Source organism: Haliotis rufescens, unplaced genomic scaffold (assembly GCF_023055435.1).
Source record: "Haliotis rufescens isolate VD_foot unplaced genomic scaffold, xgHalRufe1.0.p SCAF_33, whole genome shotgun sequence".
In the NCBI taxonomy this organism is placed as follows: domain Eukaryota; kingdom Metazoa; phylum Mollusca; class Gastropoda; order Lepetellida; family Haliotidae; genus Haliotis; species Haliotis rufescens.
In genome coordinates, this window is record NW_025964035.1 from 2,923,088 (window position 1) to 2,947,596 (window position 24,509).

A 24,509-nucleotide genomic window follows, 5' to 3' on the forward strand; every position below is an offset into this window, starting at 1 on the left:
TGACAAAGCATAACAACATATAGGACACAGTGTACATACGTTTCTCTATTCTCAGGAAGACACGGGTGACCCAGTTGTCTATTAATCGTCATTCGATGTGGACCCGTGAAGATCCGGGGTAGAATAGGTCTTCAGCAACCCATGCTTGCCGTAAAGGGCGATTATGCTTGTCGTAAGAGGCGACTCTCAGACTCGCTGACTTGGTTGATGCATGTCATCGTATCCAAATTGCGTGGATCGATGCTCATGATGTCAATCACTGGATTGTCTGGTCCATATTCGAGTATTTACAGACCGCCATCATAAAGCTTGAAAATTGGTCACACTGTCACATAACACAACACTTGTACGGACGCCCGGTGACCACAAGTCGAATTAGTCACATAAAAAGAGCAATATACGCTTGAGACATGTTGTGAGGCAAACAAACAAATTGTTTCAGAGAAAACAATTGTTTATCTTGGAGGCCTGACTGAAATACTGAAATATTAGTTTATAAATCCCTGTCCCAAACGTTATTGTTAGACGATCGCGAAGGAATGATGTTATCGAGCGCCCTTGTCCTGGTCCGAAGTACGAGTTCTTTCCCTTCCATGCAAACATATGAATCATTTGTATAAGTATGAAATGTATCGATTATGAAAATATGCTGACATATTTTTGCATCATATCGTACAAAGAATGTCGCTTATCAGCTATCCGAAATCTGTGGTTGACACAAATGCGTTAAAGGCGTCCATCGAGCGATAATTCCAAGCGCTGCTTAATCCACAAACGAGGTTTACATTACCGTGTTATTCATAGCGTCACTGGGGCGGTCGGGTAGCCTAGTGGTTAAAGCGTTCGCTCGTCACGCCGAAGACCCGGGTTCGATTGCCGACATTGGTACAATATGTGTGAAGCCCATTTCTGGTGTCCCCCGCCGTGATATTGCTGGAATATTGCTAAAAGTGGCGTAAAACCGTACTCACTCATTCATAGCGTCACTGGGTTGTTGTACACACGTGTATATGATGAACCGACCTACCATTCCTTGGGGGCTGGGATTTTATAGAAAATTATAGAAAACAAATTGTACAGGTAATGCTTGAAAAAAGTAGTTATACGTTGGGCTGTTCAAACTAATTATCAGACACAGAAAATACATTGCAAGATGCTTTATCACAATAATATTTAGACTTATAGTTTTAATTTTAAAAATATGTGGTTTTGCAGATGTAGCTGAAACAATATCAAGTCCCCATACAAGTCCCCATACAATAGCATGTTCTGGCACAGGCTCTGTCCAGGCCTAACTAGGTGGCTCCCACCGAATGGAAGCACCACCCAGAGGTCTTCGCCAGACTATGTCAAACGGTCGACACCCCAAACATTGATCTGTTCGCCACATCTCTGAACTGCCAGTGTCGCCTTACATTTCACCGGTGCCGGATCCGACGCCTTCAGTTGTTCCTGGGAAGGATTACACGTGTATGCTTTTCCGCCCCCGGTTCTCCATCCCAGGGTTATTCAGAGATCCAGGCCACCTGACACTGATTTTGGTCGCGCCTTGGTGGCCGGCCAGAAGTTGGTTTATCGACCTCGGAAACATCGCCAGAGACGACCCCTTGAACTTCCGGTGTGGTCCAACTTTCTGCTCCATCCACGAAGTCGGTTGCCACACCCTAAAACCCGCATGGTTTCGTCTGCACGCCTGGCACATCTGCAGAAAGCCCCATGAGCCCACGGCTATTCTGCTAGAGCAGCCAAGGCTATTGCTTCAGCCCACCGTCCATCTTCAAAGGTTCTACCACCTGCACATACCTGGTCGCCATGAACTCCGTTCTTGTCATCCTGGACGATCGGAGGATGACGAAAATTCCCGAACTACAGGCCTGGCTGCGTTCGTTCCGTCTTGAAGACCAGAAGGCCAAGTTCAGACCGCCTGCGTTGGATCTGAATGTGGTCTTAAACGCCCTTTGGGCGGCTCCCTTCGAACCACTCCACTCTTCTTCCTTCTACGACCTAAGGAAGAAGACGGTGTTTCTACTGGTTTGGGCTACTGCCGCTCGAGTCAATGAGCTCCACGTCCTCGACGTCCCCCGTGTCCGGTTCGAACGCGGTACCCAGGGCGCCGTTCATCATGGACCGTGCTGTGACTTCATCGTAAAGAATCAACTCCCAGGACAGCCTGATAGATCATTCATTATCCCCTCCGCACTCGTCCATTGTGGGTGCCGAGGATGAGGAGGAGCGTTATTATGCCCAGTAAGGGCACTGAAGGTTTTCTACGACGATCTAAAGCCTGCCGCAAGTCTAGGAAACACCTTTTTTTCTGCCGGTCTCCCCTTCGTCGCAGTCGTTGGTCAGCTGGAATACTTTTCCCTGTGGCTCCGGGCGGTCATCCTCAAAGCTTATGAAGCCGCCGGATCGCATTTACCATGGCTCTTCACAGTATAACTGTACATCCAGTCGCTCGTGGAAGCCTGTTCTTGTCAATCGGACACCGCCTTCGCCAACCACTGCCTCCGTGATGTAGCCTTGGAAGATGTCGCCGGCGTTCACAGTTGTGGTCCCTGGTTTTAGCCCAGCAGGTCACCTATCACCGACGCCACTGATTCTCCGATATCCTGAGCGGAGCCCGTCGACCTCTCTGGCGTTTATCAGCCCAGACAAGACGGCTCTCTTGCGTTCAGCATTCGCTCTTAGGTCAGTTTTAGTTTTGGGCTACCCGCCTCATTCTATTTCTGTCTCCTATTCGGGTTTTACTTTTTGCATCAACTCTCGTTTCCTGACGACAGGAATGGTAGCAGATGTTGACACCGGCGCCGACGCTAACGCCGCTGATTCTCCGATACCCTGAGCGGTGCCCGTCCACCTCACCGGAGTTCCTCGCCTCCAGACTAGAGGGCTCTCCTGCGTTTCGCTCTTGGGATTGGTCGTAGATATTGCCGCCGACGCCGCTGATTCTTCGATACCTCGAGCGGGGCCCGTCGAACTCTGATGTTTATCACCTCAGATTTAGAGGGCTCTACTGCGTTTCGCTTTCGCTCTTAGGTAAGTTCTAGTGTTTGGCTACCCGCCTCTTTCTATTCGTGTGTTTCGTATTCGCATCGATTCTTGTTTCCTGAAGACAGGATTGGTCGTAGATGTTCCGGTCATCCGACCTTGACGAGGGTTTATTATGGACCACATCTTAAGGTATGCCCACCTGCCGTGCCGTCTGTTAAGATGCAATACAATGCAATGCAGGATAAGTTAAAAATTTTGGTAAAATCTAAATGTTTTTTACATTTGTATACTTATCCTGCATTACGAAGTCTAAGTACCCCTCCCTTCGCTACGCTGCCTCCCCACGAAGTTTCCGATGTTATGTTTAAAGCAGTTATGTGTTTTGATGTGACGTCATGACTTCCGGGTCACGTGCCGACTGTGAGAGGGCGCTACTTCCTGTACTGTTTGGGACAACTTTCTTCAGCAGCTGGATCTCACACAGTTCGTCTCTCTGTCAAAAGAAAGCAGTAAATGCATTACGGAGTAATGCAGGATAAGTGTACAAATGTAAAAAATATTTAGATTTTACTAATATTTGCGTCAGCTTTTCTTGTTTACATTTGGTCTGAGTGGCCAGTGATTCCAGGCTCTGAATCAACAGAAAATGGTTTACTATAAAGGAAACAATTTTCTTTTATAATTATAAACCATATAATGTTGTGGCACTATGCTTTTTATGCCGATAATAACAGCAATTACACTGTACCCAAAAGATCTACACATGTTATCATACTTAACAAATTAATGCTTTCTAATAATTACAGATTGCCAAATGGATGGTCACCCTGATACAGTGACCTGTTATATATTTTCAGATGGCGTCTTGAGGCAATGGAAAAAGGTAATATAATAACTTATGTTTAATTGATTGATCGTTTGTTTGTTTGTTTGTTTGTTTGCACACACACAAAATGCCAGCTATATGACGGCAGTCTGTAAATAACCGAGACTGGACCAGACAATCCAGTGATTGACATCATGAGCATCGATCCACGCAATTGGGATACAATGACTTGCATCAACCAAGCCAGCGAGCCTGATCACCACGACAAGCATAGTCGCCTTTTACGGAAAGCATAGGTTGCTGAAGACCTATTCTAACCCGGATCATCACAGGCCTTTTATGGTTAATTTTAAATCAGGTTCATCTGTGGATTGTTGCTGCAAATTGCAAAGATTGTATATATACATGTTCCGAATCAAACCAGATTTAGATATCAACATTAGATCGTTAGCGCAAATTGCAAAGACAGTAAACTACAGTTATAACGAACTACATTGGACCACTCATTTTAGTTCGTAATAATCGTATACTGAACAACAAAAGTTCCTGTGACATTGAATGAGATTTAATGCAAAGTTATGTTAACTCTGAAACAATTTCGGTTTGCAACAGATACAAGACTCCTGTAAGTGTTCAAATGGTTTAATTTGCCATACTGTCTTCAGAAAATGGGTGATTTCATAAAAAACCATGAACATGCCAAAATGTCAATTTACAAATCAATAGCGTGTGTGTCCACCAACTTTTGTTGTTGAGTATAGTTCGTTTTATCAGCATATATACAACATATATACAGCAGTTGGCCGGGGCCAAAAAATAAGTTCGGTATATCGGTCAGATCGTTATAAGCGTGTTTGTTATAAACATAGTTTACTGAAAACGGTACCTTTTCCGAAACAAGCCAAAATTTGATGTCAAAAGAAAACTACATGGGTAATACACTACTGATACTTACATGGTTGGTTAATATAGACTTACTGATATCACCTCTATGCATGTTGAATATTGGTGTGATTGAGTTGCCTTTTAAGACCTATTTTAAAAGTATTCCAGTTGTATGATGGTGTGAGAGGAAAGCCAGAAGTGATGCAGTTCTCATATGTTTATCGCTCAGGTGAAACCCATGAGCACTGTGCTGAAACAAAGGTTTCAGGCGTGCCCAAGGGACGCAACTCTGCACAGCGAATTGCGGCGCCTTAGGCGACTGGCTGTTGAAGAGTATAATGTAATGGAAAACTGAAATTGCAAGTTTATGCTATCGGTTGAGTATTACTTTGTTGTTTATTGTCAAAGTATTTCTCAAAGCATAAAACATGTCCAAGTAAAAGTGAAGAATATTCTATGTACTGCACATCACTGAAACGTTTAGCTGACCGCGACCATTTGTTAAACCAAGAGTTTGCACTTCTACCTTTCTTCTTCGTTTTTTATTGCCACGTTAAAAAATAAATATCTCTCTAAGATCTTTTATCCCATCAAGTACCAGTCTCTTAAATGATTGTTATTATAATGCGTTCTGTACTGTTTTAGTTCTCGTTTGGTTTTTTTAAGATCGGGGTCAGCAGCCCATGCTTGGTGTAAGAGGCGACTAATGGGGTCGGGTGGTCAGGCTGGCTGACTTGGTCGATGCATGTATTCGCGTATCCCAGTTGCGTGGATCGATGCTCATGATGTCAATTACTGAATTGTCTGGTTCAGACTCGATTATTTAAGGACCGCCGTCAAATAGCTGGAATATTGCCGAGTGTGGCGTTAAACAACAAACAACAACAAATCTTTGTTTTTTACGTCATTTCATGTATTCAATCTGCAAGCAATATGTACAAAGAATTCTCTTGCGGGTGAGTGAGTTGAGTGAGTGCGGTTTTATGCCGATTTTAGCAATATTCCAGCAATATCACAGCCATGGATACCAGAAACGTGATTCACACATATTACCCATGTTGGGAATCGGACCTGGGTCTTTGGTGTGACGAGCGTATGCTTTAAACGCTATACATTTGGCTCCCCACCGTTCCTTATCTTGCGGGTAATAAAGAATTGTCATTGTCACATTTTCAGCAATACCATTTACTTTCAGAATGTGCCACCTGCGTGAAATTATCCCAGAATTCGGATACTATTCTATCCTCTGAAGATCAGTTTCTGTTTCTACACGTGGATGCATCGCTCATCAACCACCACAGGCCTCCAGTATCTGAGCAGAAGAAGAAAGACTGGAGACTCAACCGTGACCATTTCCTTGGGGAATTAAAAAAGTACACCTCAGCCCTGAGAAATTCGGGCGGCGGTGCCATATTTGTACATATTCATGATCTGGATGTTGCAGACAGCTATCTGGACCATTTTCATGAATTAGTTGATTCAAAGCTCAATGATCTTATTGAAGACGGAAGCCTCTTTGTCCAAGTGTACAAAAAGAATTGGTTGACCTGCGTTGAAGAAAACATTAATGAAGAGGATTGCGATGTGGGAAGAAATACAGGTGGTGGCATCGATCAGAATGAATATCGGAGTGTAGTTGGTGTGACAGTGATACCATCTCTCACAGTTGTTACCGTGGATTTTAAGACAAAACTCCCCCTGGACAACAGTATCATCGATCCGTGCAATTCTGACATTGTACAATTTCTTTCACGGAAGATACCATTCCAAGACACTACTAGCAAAATACGAGGTCTGAAGGAGCTGAGAGAGAGCCGCAGCATTGAAGTTAAGGGTTTCAAATTCAAAGACTGTGATCAACATATAGAGAGGGAGCTTCTTAATAACCCTTCAAAGCTGGCAGATTACATCTGGAACCGAGCAAAGATTGGACATTACATCAGCGCCTTCACGAAGATCGATGGTGGCGGATCGTTTTATCTCGGAATCCTAGAACGAGAAAAAATATATGATGCGTACAGATCAAAAGTTTACTCAACCACAGGAATAGCTGTTCCACTTGAGAAACATTCCAAGCTTAAAGATCTCATCAAGAAGAAGATCGGTGCTGAAACACTGGTTCTTCCATTTGACGTTGAAGCTCAACTAAAACCCTTATCTCCAGACACTGTGAAGATAGAGTTTCATCAAGTGCGTGACAAACTATTTGTTCTCGAAGTTGCAGTTCCAGCAGTCAACGGGCTGATGTTTTATCACAGAGCTGGACCTGAAGCCTATGACATGTACAAAACCGATTCCCCAAGACGACTAGAGCTTCTGGAATGGCAACGTCGACTTCTGAGATGTAATATAATATTTGGCTTAGTATAGCTTAATTGCCATTAATTGAAATGAATTTAATAATCTATAAGACCCATGAAGATCCGGGGTAGAATAGGTCTTCAGCAACCCATGCTTGGCGTATGAGGCGACAAATGGGATCGGGTGGTCAGACTCGCTGACTTGGTTGATGCATGTCATTGTATCCCAATAGCGTGGATTGATGCTCATGATATCAATCACTGAATTGTCTGGTCAAAACTCGATTATTTTTCAGACCGCCATCATACAGCTGGAATATTGCTGAATGCGGTGTTAAAAAACAAAGAAACCAACAAATTGATCGTTGACCACTATATCGATCACTGGATTGTCTGGTCCAGACTCGATTATTTACAAAAAACAAACATTGCTGTCTGGAGATAAAAATTGAGTCTGGGACAAGCAAACCAGTTGCTAACAGATGGGCAAGGATCTACACCCTTAGAGTTCCATGACACGCAATCATCCCTGCCTCAAAAAGCGATCTTAGCACCATGGGCTCTCAAAAGTTTTGGCCGAGTGGGATTACGTCAGTACAGCTAAGATCGCTTTATGAATGAGATCCATGACCCACATTGTGACTACCAGTTTGATTTTAGTCAGTGATATTATACGTTGTAGCAGTATCACGAGGGGTACATGGGGTTTAATGCGTACCGCGTTAGGTTTTCTACCACGAGCTGGAGGAGATAATATGTCCTACGTAGGAGATACTTAGACAAAAATAATTCACTTATTATCTCCTACGTAGGACTTAGTATCTTCTACGTAGGACTTAGTATCTTCTACGTAGGACGTATTATCTCCTACATATGACTTAGTATCTCCTACGTAGGACTTACTATCTTCTACGTAGGACTTAGTATGGCTTAGAATTACTATCTCCTACGTAAGAGATAGTAAGTCCTACGTAGGAGATAATAAGTCCTACATAGGAGATAATAAGTGAATTATTTTTGTCTAAGTATCTCATACGTAGGACTTATTTTCTCCTACGTAGGAGATACTTAGACAAAAAAAAATCACCGTGGCCCTACTACTCTTCCGTATGATCCTGGTATAACAAATTTGTGTTACCGATATATTTTAATATGACATCAAAGAATTAGAACAAATTCAAAATTGATAGAAAACAGCCGTTCGATTGAGCTGAGGTTAACTTGTGCAATGTCACGAGACTTTCACCGACTCTGAAAAAGTGTGCAGCTTTTTGCTTCGGGGTTGAAGGGACTTATTCTCCCGCTGAGAAGTTTATTTCCTTCCACGGCGGGATACATAGTATTTTATCAAGATCATGTGGACCAATCAGATCTCATCATTCTGACATGGAAGTATGATAAAGGTTAACGTTTTTTAATCATCTAGAACCTTTGGTATTAATTTTGACCTGTGTGTTATTTACTCATTAAAAGGTGTGGGGTTTTTTTTATATATGAAAAATGTTGACTTATTGTAATGTTTTATTACAACTTTGCAGAGTCTCAAGTGCCATGTCAAATTGCAAACAAACCCAATTAACTGGTAAGTGTTATTTTTCACCATTTCGGGACCCATCAGTGACTTGTAAAATGATGTCCGATGCAATTCCCTATTTTGACTTGTGCCATATGTTCCCTTGTTCGCTCAGATAATAAGTTTAGCAACCCATTCTTGCCGTAAAAGGCGACTATGTTTGTCGTAAGGCCAGTTTCACACGGTGCCGATTGTTGCTCCCATTTGAGATCAGACAGCGCTACGACACGAAAAGTGAAAAAGTCGGATTACTATCCTCAATGATCTGGAATGTTCTATCATTGTCTGAACGTAGTCGTATACGTTCTTAACAGAGTCCTACAGATCGGTAGAGATCCAGAGAGGGCGGCCAAGCACTCCCGACACTATGGTGTGTCCAGTAATACTCGAAACTTGTCTAGTCGGATTACAATCGTGACTACGTCGTGACACATTCTGCTGTATCGGATCAAAATCGTTACAATGTCCTGTGTTGTCTGGACGGTGTCCTGTGGATTGTGACGCTGTCGCGATGAACGGGCATGAATTGTTCATTGCCGTTTCTCTGATCTCTGATCAGGTCTGATCTCTGTCGGATCGCATTCGGGAGAATCGGGAGGCTGTCGGGGCAGATTCGGTCGTTTTATACCATGCGGAAGAATCGGATCAGAAACGGATTGAAAACGGAAGAATCGGGACGAATTCGGCTGGAAACGGCTGAATCGGGACGCTTCCTGAACAATATCTGATTGTTTGTGACAGAGTCCTACAGATCGGGAGAGATCCAGAGAGGTCGGCCAAGCACTCCCGACAGTATGGTGCGTCCCGTAACATTCGGGAAACTCAGCCAATTTTGTCTAGTCAGACTACAATCGTGACGATGTCGTGCCAGACTCCGCTGTATCGGATCAAAATCGTAACAATGTTGTCCTGTGTCTGGACGGTGTCCTGTGGGTCGGGATGCTGTCCTGTGGGTCGGGATGCTGTCCTGTGGGTCGGGATGCTGTCGTGATGAACGGCCATGAATTGTTCATTGCTGTTTCTTGTCGATTGAGTCCAGATTGCGTCCAGGTCTAGCCGAATGCGAACTGTCTTTGTCGGTTCACTGTCGGATCTCTGTCGGATCGCAATCGGGAGAATCGGGACGCTGTCGGGACAGATTCTGTCGTTTTTTACCATGCGGAAGATACAAATCGGATCAGATTCGGATTGAGAATGGGAGAATGGGGACAAGCTCGACTGGAAACGGCTGAATCGGGACTCTTCCTGAACAATATGTGATTGTTTGTGAATCACAGGAATCTTAATCAGACTTTTGACAAATTTTAATCGGGAATGGTCCTATCAAGGACGGCAGTAAAAATCCCGAATATGTGACTGAGTCCATATTATAGAGGTGACTAACTGGATTGGGTGGTCAGGCTCGCTGACTTTGTTTGATGCATGTCATCGTGTCCCAATTGCTCATGATGTCAATCACGGGATTGTCTGGTCCGGACTCGATTATTTACAGACCGCCGTCATTAAGCTGTGATATTGCTGAGCTCGGCCTTAAACAACAAATAAACAAACAAACAAGCATCATATAAAAAGGTGATTTTCCTTAGCACAGGTAAACAATTGATTGCCTTTGCATGTGTTTGTGACTGCTGCCACCTGTGGGAATTATACGCTCACCTCGATATTTAATAGTGATTCATAAACACATGCTCATAATATGGTCCGAATCTTGCAGTGGATTCTACTTTTAGAAGAAACATATTTTAATTATTGAAAAGGTTTTATTTTATTTATGTTAACATGAACGTAAAATTAAAACAATTTTATCATTGCATCTCTGTCCGTACTTTGCAGTCAAGGCTGATATTGTGATTTTTTTTCAGAAAAAGTTTTAAAAAATCGGATACAGGAAGTAGATGTGAAGTCATTTAATCATCATCCCCCTCATTTTTGGCAAGTCGCCAATAGCTTTGACAACATACAACACCATGTGTTCCAAGAAGGTATTAATAACTTTGATCTATCCGTCTGCAATTGAATAGTTTTTGGTCATTTCTATTTACAATCTATCCGAATTTGTTGCATCTAAGGACTATTATATGACCATTAAACAGCTTTTCAGTAACAGACAACTTATGGGATCGGGTGGTCAGAGTGAGTGGGGTTTTACACCAGTCATATTTCAACATCAGTGACCCGTGAAGATCCGGGGTAGAATAGGTCTTCAGCAACCCATGCTTACCGTAAAAGGCGACTATGCTTGCGTGGATCGATGCTTATGATGTCAATCACTGGATTGTCTGGTCCAGACTCGATTATTTACAGACCACCGTCATATAGCTGTAATATTGCTGAGTTAACAGTTAAACAACAAACAAACAAACTATGAAACAGCAGAGATTGATTGATTGATTGGTTTATATCTGGTCACAGTCTGTTAGATTTTGTCATATATGGGACAATGATCTGAACCTAAACACCGTATTGTAGTTAGAGCGAGTGAGTGTGTATGGTTTTACGCGGCTTTTAGCAATATTCCAGCAATATCACGGCGGGGGACACCAGAAAATGGGCTTCACACATTGTACCAATGTCGGGAATCGAACCCAGGTCTTCGACATGACGAGCGAACGCTTAAACCACTAGGCTACCCGACTGCCTCGTTGTAGTTAGAGCAATCATCGTGGATTTTGTTTGACATTAAACATGATCTGCTTCAAAATATATAGATTTGTTTATTGATGTATCTTTTAGATGTTATTTAAGGAAATTATTCTTTTCATCTTCCATTTACACTTCCACATTCACTTCTACTTTCACTTTCATTCACTTTCACTTCCACATTCACTTCCACTATCACTTCCTCTTTCACTTTCACTTCCACATTCACTTTCACTTCCACATTCACTTTCACTTCCTCTTTCACTTTCACTTCCACATTCACTTTCACTTCCTCTTTCACATTCACTTTCACTTTCACTTCCACATTCACTTTCACTTCCTCTCTCGCTTCCACATTCACTTCCACTTCCACTTTCACTTCCTCTTTCACTTTCACTTCCACTTTCACTTCCACTTTCAGGCAGGATGTGTTTCTATCCAGTTGTGGCCCCAGGCTCTGATGACGAGGTCCTTATTGCTATCAGGGAGAGATTGCTGGCTATATCGTGTCACACCGGATTTGCCTTCACAGCAAGGACGATGGCTGTATCAGCAAATATCAACTCCAAGCCGAAGCCGAAGGAGGCCCTTTATGACGTGATTCTATTTCTCACAGGAAAACCAACTACTGTCTTTACAGTCATTGAAGACACGAGCACAAGGAAGGCAAAATGTGAAGCATTAATATACACCCAGAGCATCGCTAAAGGATTAGTGAAAGGGATCCGGCAGCTGACGGATGAACAATTTAGTGTTGTCTTTGGACTCGTGACTAAAACTGATGTGACAGACGATGTCCTTTTCTGTCGCGCAATTGATGCCATTAAGGCCAAAACGTCACGGCTCTGTGTGCCAGTAACATTGGCAATGTCTGAACAGAAGTACCTAAAAGTTACCAGAGCTTTCCTGATATCTGTGGCAATCACCGACTGTGTTTGCAGCGAAGGCGAAGATTCGCTGTGGTTTCTCACTCTGAATCAGTTCTGTGCATTAACTCATAACATTGACGCAGCGGAAGTGGAGTTGACAACACACCCTTCATGTGGAAGGAAGGTGCTGCTTCTGGAAGTGGCTAAACGCTTACAGAAGTCAGGGCCTACATTGCTGGTCTTACAGTCAGATGCCTTAGTGAAAGCAGCGAGGTACCACTTCAAACTAAAGACCCGTGAAGATCTGGGGTAGAATAGGTCTTCAGCAACCCATGCTTGCCATTAAAGGCGACGTAAAGTCGTAAGAGGCGGTTGTCTGGGCGAATGCATTATGTTTCAGGCTATATATAGCCCGTTTTCATGCATGCATGACGACACACGAATATTTTTGAATTTTGTCATCATTTTCCCTGTAAAAGTTATATGCTATTTTCATGATTCCATGAAGCCAGAAAAGCATTTTTAATGTAGACCCGTGAAGATCCGGGGTAGAATAGGTCTTCAGCAACCTCTGCTTGCCGTAAAAACTGACTATGCTCGTCGTATGAGGCGAAAAAGGGGATCGGGTGGTCAGGCTCGCTGACTTGGTTGATGCATGTCATTGTATCCCATGCCAATTGCGTGGATCGATGTTCATATGATATCAATCACTGGATTGTCTGGTCGATTATTTACAGATTGCCGTCATATAGCATATTGCGGAGAGCGGCGTTAAACAACAAACAAACAACAGAAATATATTTTTTCGTTTTCAGTCGCGCCGACACTTGTTCTTGTGTCCTCCATGCTGACAATGTCACCAAAGAAATTATGAAGGAGAAGATACCAGGTATCGTGAACATTGTCACCGACTCGGATGTCATTGGACTCCTACAGAACATGAAGATTGAAGGAAGTGTGTGGTATTTCCAGCATCAGTTGCTACCAGGTAGGTCAAAATAGCATCTAATGTATTCTCTTACCTTACACGTCGATGCCAGCTTCTGCTTGGCTGAGATCCGTTCTATTAATTACAATGCACTCCTCTAAGGTACATTTTCCCAAAAGTTCTTGAAAACAATAATTACGTTTCATATTGTTGGAAAAACGGAAATTATTTGCTACAATAATTGCGTTTTTTTAGGACAATATATTTTTGCTGATCGCTTTAATTAAAACAACATCTCGCTTTGAAGCTGTAGCTACAAACATATCTTGTCTCAATACAAAGTGCCTATGTTCAACGACCCGTGAAGATTCCGGGGTAGAATAGGTCTTCAGCAACCCATGCTTGTCGTAAAAGGCGACTAACGGGATCGGGTGGTCAGACTCGCTGACTTGGTTGATGCACGTCATCGTATCCCAATTGCGTGGATCGATGCTCATGACGTCAATCACTGGATTGTCTGGTCCAGACACGTTTATTTACAGACCGCCGTCATATAGATGGAATATTGCTGAGTGCGGTGTTTAACAACAAACCAACCAACCAACCAATCCTATGTTCAACTCAAATAACAACTAAACCTAATCTACCACGGATCGTCACGGGCAGCCCAATTCAATCGCCTCTTACGATCAGGAATGGGGTGCTCGGGACATGATACCTCGGTTATGGTGTAGTGGCTTGCCACCGTTGGGCCATCATATATCAGCTAGACCCGTGAAGATCCGGGGTAGAATAGGTCTTCAGCAACCCATGCTTGCCGTAAAAGGCGACTATGCTTGCCGTAAGAGGCGACTAACGGGATCGGGTGGTCAGACTTGCTGACTTGGTTGATGCATGTCATCGTATCCCAATTGCGTGGATCGATGCTCATGATATCAGTCACTAGATTGTCTTGTCCAGACCCAATTATTTACAGACCGCCGTCGTACAGCTGGAATATTGCTGAGTGTGGTGTTAAACGACAACAACAACAAAATGGACACGCCATGTGTGGTCCACTGAAGGCTGCCACTTGTGGACAACTTCTGCATTTTGATTAAGTTTTTTTAATGTTTTGGCCAACCCCAGTTTTCAAGTGTATAGTTTCTGTTGTCAGGCAGTGTATCCCTTGATTGTGAGATGGTTCTAGAATGAAAAGTTTATTTTTTTCAGATCTCAAACTTCCCAAAGAAAGAACTATCGATATTGGAGTCTTGCCAAAAGATAATCTAGGTAATTCAGTGGAATTATTGTTTTGGTTCAAACATACATATGTATCAAACAGCTAAATGTATGCAGACATACATATACATACATCATACAGATAGATCTATAGCCATACATATATCAAACAGCTACATGTATACAATCTCCACGAGGCAAAGGAGTTAACTGACTGTCGTCCATTTTCCACCCTTGCCGAATTAAGCTGAAATTTCGGAGTTACATTTTGGATGGACTGACGAGTCTATGCATAGTCCAATCAAAATTGCGTGACGAACTAGACATTCGGTTCGCAAACAACATGGATTCCAACGTTCAGATTTCCGTAGACTGCAGGATTTGCAATTATGTGTACCGCCAACTTGGCGTCGACAGATACTTTGCAAATCTTTTCATGTTTTTAATCAAGGTGCTCAAGTAATTTTATTAATTTTGCGAGGTAAGACCCTTTTTATTAACAGATAGATCTTGATCATCGACCAGATCATATTGACTTGGCGCCGCCATTTTGTTTGAAGCAAATGCACGTGGTATCAGAGTTGGAATCTGAGTGGTCAATAGCAGGGACATAGAAGGGACATAACTCGCAATAGTCACTGGTGACGCTACGATCGAGCCTGGAAATTCCAGCCTAGTTCGGTAACGGTGGAAACTGGTCAGTTAACGCTCTTGACTCATGAAGGTGCATATTTATAGACTTACAGATATATAGATATCATACAGGCATACAGATAACATACTTATATTATACAGACATACATGTTTATCATCCAACACTGGCTCCCACAGTAGATGTCCCACAGTTTTGATATCAATAGACACTCGGGTGAGATTCTCAATAGATCATGCGGACATACAAATATATTATAAAGATGCCCTACAGATATCAAACCGTAAAATCTTCTCGAATCAATAATAGAAAATCTTGTGACACAAATATTCTGAAAATAAAAAACAGTCTCAAAATATTTACAAAATAATGAAAATCTGAATAAGGAATATTCCATTGTTCTCAGGATGTCGGGAGTTGCAGGGCCTGCCAGGATGTGGCCACAGTTCCTGGCTGCGGAAACAGTGTCTATGGAACAAGGGACGAATGTTTCACTGTGAGTGCAAGGACGCTCATAGTGGGTGAGGGGCAGTCGGGTAGCCCAGTGGTTAAAGCGTTGCTCGTCACGCTGAAGACCCAGGTTCGATTCCCGACATGGGTACAATGTGTGAAGCCCATTTCTGGTGTGCCCCGCCGTGATATTGCTGGAATATTGCTAAAAGCGGCGTAAAACCATACTCACTTCACTAATAACGGGTGAGGGAATTGAGTTAACTGCCCCTTTGAATAGCTTTCAGTCACAAAACGGCGTTCAGCTTAATGTGGCCCATCCCCAAAGTGATGCACGTCTCAATTAGATGTTTTACCACTTTGGTCAAGCCCCAGTGCACGGTGCTAATATGAAGGCGAATTTTGAATACCGACCAACGACTATGGGATCCTTATAAAGCAAAGTTTGTTTGTTTGTTTGTTTGTTTTCAAAGGCCTCACTCCAATATTCCAGCTGTATGACGGCGGTCAGGAAATAAACGTCTGGACCAGACAATCCAGTGATTGACATCATGAGGATCGATCTATGCAATTTGGATACGATGACATGCATCAACCAAGTCAGCAAACCTGACCATCCGATCCCGTTAGTCGCCTCTTATGACAAGCATGGATTGCTGAAGATCACTTCTAACCCGGCGCGACTGATGGATCTAACTAAGACTATTTGACCACAGGTGCTTCGAAATAGAAGAACAAATTTCAATTTGTAATTTGGTGATGTTGACACATTTATATACTGAACAACAAAAGTTCCTTTGACATTGAATTAGATTTAATGCAAAGTTATGTTTTTAACCAAATCTGAAACAATTTCGTTTGCTACAGATAAATGACTCCTGTAAGTGTTCAAATGGTTTCATTTGCCATACTGACTTCAGAAATGCGTGATTTCATAAAAACCATGAACATGCCAAAATGTCAATTTACAAATCAATTGCGTGTGTGTCCACCTCTGGTTGCGATACAAGCAACACATGTTCGTCTCATGGAATGGACCAGGCATCGCACAAAGTCCTGTGGGATATCTGTCCCACATATCTGCTGGAGCATGAATCGAAGTTCATGGAGTGTCTGTGGAACACGTGGTTGACGTCGAAGGCGTCGATCCATCTCATCCCACATGTGCTCGATTGGTGAGAGATCAGGGGAGCGAGGCCAGGGGATGACATTCACGTTGTTTTGTTGAAGAGAATCCTGAACAAGTCGAGCAATATGAGGCCGGGCGTTGTCATGTTGAAAGGTAATGCCTGGGCCATGATGACGCAAAAACGATAGAACAACAGGGCCGATGATCTCGTCGCGGTAGCGCTGTCCATTGATATTTCCCTCTACCACTACGTTGGTACACTCGAATCTGTCCATCGCTGTGGCTAAGGTGAAAACGAGACTCGTCAGTGAATAGAACTTGTCCCCACTGCATGGCCGTCCAGCGTAGACGCTGTCTGCACCACTGTAGACATGCTTGTCGGTGGTTTCCTGTCAAAATTGGACGTCTGGCGGGTCTTCTGGCGACAATCCCTGCACATCTGAGGCGGCGACGTACGGTTTGTGAAGGTATTCGTCGAAGGCCAGGGATGCTTCTTGCAGTCACTCTTGCTGGCTGGAATCGATTTCACTGGTGTGTTGTTCGAATCCACTTGTCCTTACGATTATTGGTTACGCGTGGCCTGCCACTCCGAGGATGGTCTCTGAGTGCATTCGTCTGTTGCCAACGTTGCCATAAACACCAAATGGTGTTTCTGTGGACGTTAAGTTGTCTTGCAACATCAAGTTGACTCGATCCTGCTTCAAGCATACCAATGGCTCGCAGACGCTCATTTTCGGACAGGCGTGGCAGTTTGTAATGTTGAATAATTGCGTAATTTTGTTGTTTTTCTTAGTGGTTGATGTCAGCACGATGCTAAACAATGCATATGGAATCCCGTTAACGCACGTGTTTTTATACCCATTCTTGGGTAGTGAAATGCACGGGGCTTGAATAAAAGTCAACTTTTGCATGGAATGCATGCTTTTCTGTAGCAGTTGCGTTTTTGTGACTTGATTCCATACATGTACTACAATATTGAAAACCAAACTTTACTTGTTTGAAAAATACACTTAAATATTGATGTCACTGGAACTTTTGTTGTTGAGTATATATATACTTGTTTTTCCTTCATTTTGATTATTATTATTATTATTATTGCTATTGATTTAATGATCATCTCATGCTCCAAACACATGTTTAAGGGCCAAAGGTGTTCGTGGTGCTATGTGAAGGTTGCCTGTATTACTACTACAAAGAAACTGCAAGTGCACCAGTTGGATCATTTTCCTTATACGGATTTAATTCGTGAGTTTTGATGTTTTTGTTTTGTTTGTAGTAAATATTCAAGAGAATTTTGAGCGATTAAAGCAGTACAGTCGATAGACTTTATTTCCGTACTGTGAAGATCCGGGGTAGAATAGGTCTTCAGCAACTCAGCAACTACGACAGCAATTGTGTATCCCAATCACTGACTGATATCATGAGCATCGATCCACGCAGTTGGGATACGATGACATGCATCAACCAAGTCAGCGAGCCTGACCACCCGATCCCGTTAGTCGCCTCTTACGACAAGCATAGTCGCCTTCTACGGCAAATATGGGTTGCTGAAGACCTATTCTACCCCGGATCTTCACGGGTCCTGCATAAATACACACAATGAAAGACAGGATGATACCAACCTAACTCGTACTGTACAAGGGACTTATGTGTTTATTTATGTTTCAGTGTTTCGAGGGCATTTGAGATTCAACCAAAGGAAGCACCTTGGGTTTTCAAATTAGTTCACACCTACGCGGATTACAAGACATATTTATTCTCGGCTTCATCAGAGGAAGAAATGAAGGTATGACAAGATACAACTGATAATGAAGTGGTGAAATGGCTGGTTGGTTTGTTGTTTTACGCCGCACTCAGCAATATCCCAGCTATATGACGACGGTCTGTAAGTAATCGAATCTGGACCAGGCAATCTAGTGATTGACATCATGAGCATCAATCCACGCAATTGGGATTCGATGACATGCATCAACCAAGTCAGCGAGCCTGACCACCCGATCCCGTTAGTCGCCTCTTACGACGTAATGCTGATCGTAAGAGGCGATCGAATTCGGCTGCCCTTGACGATCCGGGATAGAATATGTTTAGTTGTTGTTTGATTATAGGGTTGGTTGGTTGGTTGGTTAGTTTGTTGTTTAACGCCGCACTCAGCAATATTCCAGCTATATGACGGCAGTCTGTAAATAATTGAGTCTGGACCAGGCAATCCAATGATTGATATCATTAGCATCGATCCACACAATTGGGATACGATGACATGCATCAACCAAGTCAGCGAGCCTGACCACCTGATCCCGTTAGTCGCCTTTTACGGCAAGCATGGGCTGCTGCTCGCTTTGTACTTCACACTCTCCGTCACAAATGATAAAAGAAACTATTCACAACATAAATGCGTCATTGCTCATCATCTTTTGCTTAAACTAAAATATGCATGGGTTGCTGAAGACCTATTCCTTCCCGGATCTTCACATGGGTTTGGCCTCATGTTCAAGATTATTACACTTGTATTACTTACCCGTGAAGATTCGGGGTAGAATAGGTCTTCACCAACCCATGCTTGCCGTAAAAGGCGACCGCCTTCATGTAGCTGAAATATTGCTGAGTGTGACGTTAAACAACAAACAAACATAGCTACGTGCATGCACGTGTGTGGCTGCTTGTACTAGTCCGGACTGATGCCAGTTTGGTAGTGCTAGCCCACTGAGATACCATGACGGTTTAACAAGGATACAGACAGAGTATGCTTCTCTGAGCTGACAAGTCCTTGTTTTAGCCCCTTAATGCCGAGCGTCAGGCAGGGTAACAACAAGTACCATCTTAACAAAAACGTCTTTTGGTGTGACGCGGCAGGGAATCAAAACACCGGTCTTCCTCTCTATCCACTGCACAAAGAAGGCGGTTGAATGATCATGAGTGACTGTGACTATCCCACGTATAGTATCAACTTCCTTGCAAGATCTAAACAGGTTTCAAACAACATCATACGACTCTTGCTCATAAGTAGTTTGAACAAGGTTTCAACATTCAAGTTCTCAGTAAAGCTTTTAAAATGTTTTATGGTAGACATGTGGACATTTACAAATTTGACAAAACTTATATCTGTTGCAATTCCCTATTTTGACTTGAACCATATGGTCCCGTGTTTTTTCAGGTGAACAATTGACATGCATTTGCATGTGTTTGTGACGTGTGCCACCGGTGGCGATGGCGATAGTCCTCGTTACCGGAGCAGATCTTGAAAACCGTACCATATTTCTTCACCAAACTTGGCAATTAGATAGATCTAGTGGTGAACTGGTGCCTTTTGATAGTTTGGGATTTTAAAAAAAGTTATTTTTCGAGTTTCCATGGCAACGGCTTTGATTTAGACTGAAAATGGCAGTAGTCCTCGTTTCCGGAGCAGATCTTGAAAACCGTACCATTTTTCTTCACCAAATTTTGCACATTGATTGGTCTAGTGGTGAACTAGTGCCTTTGGATAGTTTGGGGGTTTTTTTAAGAGTTATTTTTCGAGTTTCCATGGCAACGACTTTGATTTAGACTGAAAATGGAGTTAGTCCTCGTTTCCGAAGCAGATCTTGAAAAACGTAGTATGTTTCTTTACAAAAAGGCCCAGTGAACATAGTTCTCAGGAGCTAATGCGTTGCACACACCCGACATGTCATATTGGCGGGGGATGTGAGTATTTCATGCTTGTTATTATTATATCATTATTATTATTATCAACAACATGTATATTAAACAAGAACTCTGAGATTGATATGTATTAATTAAAACACATCGTAGCAGTATCGTATGCGTCCCTCGTTAGTTGTTAATTTTTTTGTCCCACTCGCCTATAGTCGGAATCGTACAATCGACTCTGCTTTATGCAGAGATTTCTTATTGATATGGAAAGGATTTTATCGCTGCTTTTATTTATCACAGCGAATACCGTTGTCTTAGAAGACTGGGCGAACCCTCAACAGTTTTAAAAATAACCCGTAAAGATCCGGAGTAGAATAGGTCTTCAGCAAGCCATGCTTGCCGTAAAAGGCGACTATGCTTGTCATAAGAGGCAACTGACGTGATCGGGTAGTCCAGACTCGATTATTTACAGACCGCCGTCATATAGCTGGAATATTGCTGAGTGTGGCGTTTAACAACAAACAAACAGTTTCAGAAATAGCCCTCCTTTGACGTCAATGTTAACAAAATTCTCCACGTTTCAGGAATGGATGAAAATGATAAAGACCGAATTGGTACTTGCAAATCTCGGGACCACGCGACCAATCAGAGATCTGGGAGACTACAGTGTCGAGGATTCAAATATATATTCAGAGATTGAATCAGACATCTATATCAACGTGCAGGAGTTTGTTGTGCCACAAAGCTACACAACAAAACGAACGGGAGATTGTAAGAAGGAATACAATTTTATCAGTTTTTAGTTATGGTTTTATGGTTTTTGATTGATAAGCTTTGGTACGCCAAAATGAAACAAGAAATAAGTGTGTAGTTAGGTATTTATTTAATTTTGGTTTAAAATGTTTTTAACTCATTTAACGAAATAAATTCTTATTCTACTGAGGGTGCAGGAAAGTGCATCTTGTTTCAACAAACTTATGTTCTATCTACAAAGACTGGTAACGACAGATCTCCAGTAACCTATGTTGGTCGTAAGAGGCGAACAAATAGATCGGGCGATAAGACAGTGACATTGATTGCGTGTCATCCTAGATTCTGGAATTACCCTTAACCCGAAAGTTGAGCCAGCCAAATCATGAAGCTGAACCAATGTACTGAAAGGGGGCACGGGTGGCCTAGTGGCTTAAGGCGCCGCGATTCGCTGTGCAGAGTTGCGTCCCTTGGGCAGGCCAGAAACCTATGGTTGTGGGTTCGAATCCCGATTCGCCCCAATTATGTTTCTAGGATTGTCAACACCATACCCGTGCTCGTGGGTTTCACCGAAGTGGTAAATGTCTTAGACCTGCATCACTTCGGGCTTTCCTCCCACATAAAGCTGACACGCCGTGATATAACTGGAATAATGTTAAGGGCGGCGTTAAACCCAACTCACTCACTCAATGTACTGAAACATAAATGGTTATTCTGGTAATTCGTGTAGGTTTGAATGTTTTTTTACAGTAATTTCTAATTTCAGACAGTGAAGATGCAGACTTGTGCCGGATAAGAGAGCGAGCTATAACGGCGTTAATATCCAGGGACAAAGGAGGTGAACAAAGGTGACCAAATCCTGTACTAGTCAGGACTTAATGGCGATTTTATAGTACAAGCCGAATGAGACACCATGCCGCAGTTTAACATGAATACCCCACTCAGACACAGTATACTGACTCCGAGCCGACCAGTTCTTGTTTTATCCCCTAAATGCCGAGCGCCAGGCAGGGTAACAACAAGTACCATAATTTCGCGTCTTTCGTATGATGCGACGGGGATCGAACCCCTGACCTTCCGCTCTCTTGGCAGTCGCTCTTTTCACTAGACCACGGTGACCGTCTTTAATACATGTTCCAGAACATGTTTGTTTGTTTGGCGGTCTGCAAATAATCAAGTCTGGACCAGATAATCCAGTGATTGATATCATGAGCATCGATCCACGCAATTGCGATACGATGACATGCATCAACCAAGTATGTGAACTGGACCACCTGATCCCGTTAGTCGCCTCTTACGAGAAGTATGGGTTGCTGAAGACCTTTACACCCCAGATCTTCACGGGTCTCCAGAACATGTATAATTACAGGGAGAAACAACGGTTTATGGGTGACCGAACAAATTATAATTCTGTGTGCAGAGTTACGTGCCCTAGCTGCCCGGATCCGCTTGACCGGTTCTATTCTCAGTTTCGCCCCGATTATAACCATTTGTGTGTCTCCACCATACTCGTGACCTCACCCACATTGTTAATGAATGTCTACAACCTGTGTCATTTTGTAACGGTCTCCGACATTAAGCTAACTTGGTTTCTGCTGTAGTATCCGAATTACATCTTCCCGAGGCAAGAGAGTTAACTGACTATAAAAGTCCAGTTTCCACCCTTGCCGAACTAGGCTGGTATTATGGAGTTACATTTTGGCTGGACTAACGAGTCTATGCATAGTCAAATCGAAATCGCTCACCGAAATCGAAATTCGGTTTGTAAACTGTCGTGCAGATTTTGGTTGATTGCAGGATTTACAAAGCATGTGCACCGGCAACTCGTTGTCAGCAGATATTTTCCAAACCTCTTCATCTTATTAATCAAGGTGCTCGCGTGATTTGATGCATTTCACGATGTAAGACCCGTTTTATCACGATATAGAACTTGATTATCGATCAGATCGTCGCCACCATTTTATGTGAAGCAAAGGCAAGTGATACGAGAGGTGGAATCTGATTGGTCCATAGGAGAGGTTTAGAAGTGACATAAGTGGCAACAGCCACTGGTGGCGCTACAATCGAGCCCAGGAATTCCAGCCTAGTTCGGCAAGGGTGGAAACTGGACTTTTAAAGTGAGTTAACTCTCTTGCCGATTTACGGCTAAAAACAAATCTAAACCGAACGCTCAGTTGTGTGTGTGTGTCATGAATTATTGTGTAGTGTATTTCGTTATTTCAGACGGGGAACACCTGATGGAGCTAGTGTGGAAGAGAAGGAACAAGCAGATACCCTGCCACCGACCGTAAGTTTTCAAATAATCAAAAACACAAATGAATCTTTCTTTGAAAGACAATTAGAAGTGATACACATACGGAAGAGAATTTATGGGAGTAAACTTCTTTATTATGAGGAACGCAACGTTTCGGAGTATATGCTTACTCCTTCATCAGGTTAATAAATGCTATGAGGCAGAGAGCATATATATGCACATGTAAGAACAACAAAAGTAATAAGATAACAAAAGGTGGAAACTTAAAAAAGGGAAGCCAAAAGATTACTGGCGCTGATACGAGGTGGTGATTATATATGCCTCATAGCATTTATTCACCTGATGAAGTAGTAAGCATATACTCCGAAACGTTGCGTTCCTCATAATAAAGAAGTTTACTCCCATAAATTCTCTTCCTTTATGGAAGCCAACACTTTAAAGTAATGAGCGCTGATAGGTGATTAGCAATAGACAATGGAAGCCAACACTTTACAGTAATTAGCGCTGATAGGTGATTAGCAATAGACAATGGAAGCCAACACTTTACAGTAATTAGCGCTGATAGGTGATTAGCAATAGACAATGGAAGCCAACACTTTACAGTAATTAGCGCTGATAGGTGATTAGCAATAGACAATGGAAGCCAACACTTTACAGTAATTAGCACTGATAGGTGATTAGCAATAGACAATGGAAGCCAACACTTTACAGTAATTAGCGCTGATAGGTGATTAGCAATAGACAATAGAAGCCAACACTTTACAGTAATTAGCACTGATAGGTGATTAGCAATAGACAATGGAAGCCAACACTTTACAGTAATTAGCACTGATAGGTGATTAGCAATAGACAATGGAAGCCAACACTTTACAGTAATTAGCGCTGATAGGTGATTAGCAAAAGACAATACAAGCCAACACTTTACAGTAATTAGCGCTGATAGGTGATTAGCAATAGACAATGGAAGCCAACACTTTACAGTAATTAGCGCTGATAGGTGATTAGCAATAGACAATGGAAGCCAACACTTTACAGTAATTAGCGCTGATAGGTGATTAGCAATAGACAATGGAAGACAACACTTTACAGTAATTAGCGCTGATAGGTGATTAGCAATAGACAATGGAAGCCAACACTTTACAGTAATTAGCGCTGATAGGTGATTAGCAATAGACAATGGAAGACAACACTTTACAGTAATTAGCACTGATAGGTGATTAGCAATAGACAATGGAAGCCAACACTTTACAGTAATTAGCGCTGATAGGTGATTAGCAATAGACAATGGAAGCCGACACTTTACAGTAATTAGCGCTGATAGGTGATGAGCAATAGACAATGGAAGCCAACACTTTACAGTAATTAGCGCTGATAGGTGATTAGCAATAGACAATGGAAGACAACACTTTACAGT

The 24,509-nt window shown here is 42.6% G+C and overlaps 1 protein-coding gene across 3 annotated transcripts in view; it reads left to right on the top strand.

Moving 5' to 3' along the window:
* The window catches only part of LOC124124947, a 41,427-nt gene that overhangs the window by 1,051 nt on the left and 15,867 nt on the right, over positions 1-24,509 (top strand). For 2 of the 3 annotated variants that reach the window (XM_046488240.2, XM_046488238.2), the window contains exons 2-14: positions 3,849-3,874; positions 5,898-7,046; positions 8,541-8,584; positions 10,438-10,557; positions 11,637-12,357; positions 12,900-13,072; positions 14,225-14,284; positions 15,292-15,381; positions 17,607-17,709; positions 18,133-18,250; positions 20,676-20,862; positions 21,608-21,689; positions 23,065-23,128. In XM_046488240.2, coding sequence (XP_046344196.2) covers positions 7,024-7,046; positions 8,541-8,584; positions 10,438-10,557; positions 11,637-12,357; positions 12,900-13,072; positions 14,225-14,284; positions 15,292-15,381; positions 17,607-17,709; positions 18,133-18,250; positions 20,676-20,862; positions 21,608-21,689; positions 23,065-23,128 — 1,785 coding nt within the window. In that variant the 5' untranslated portion in view covers positions 3,849-3,874; positions 5,898-7,023. The remainder of the gene's footprint in view (positions 1-3,848; positions 3,875-5,897; positions 7,047-8,540; positions 8,585-10,437; positions 10,558-11,636; positions 12,358-12,899; positions 13,073-14,224; positions 14,285-15,291; positions 15,382-17,606; positions 17,710-18,132; positions 18,251-20,675; positions 20,863-21,607; positions 21,690-23,064; positions 23,129-24,509) is intronic. The other variant, XM_046488239.2, reaches the window with a different exon arrangement.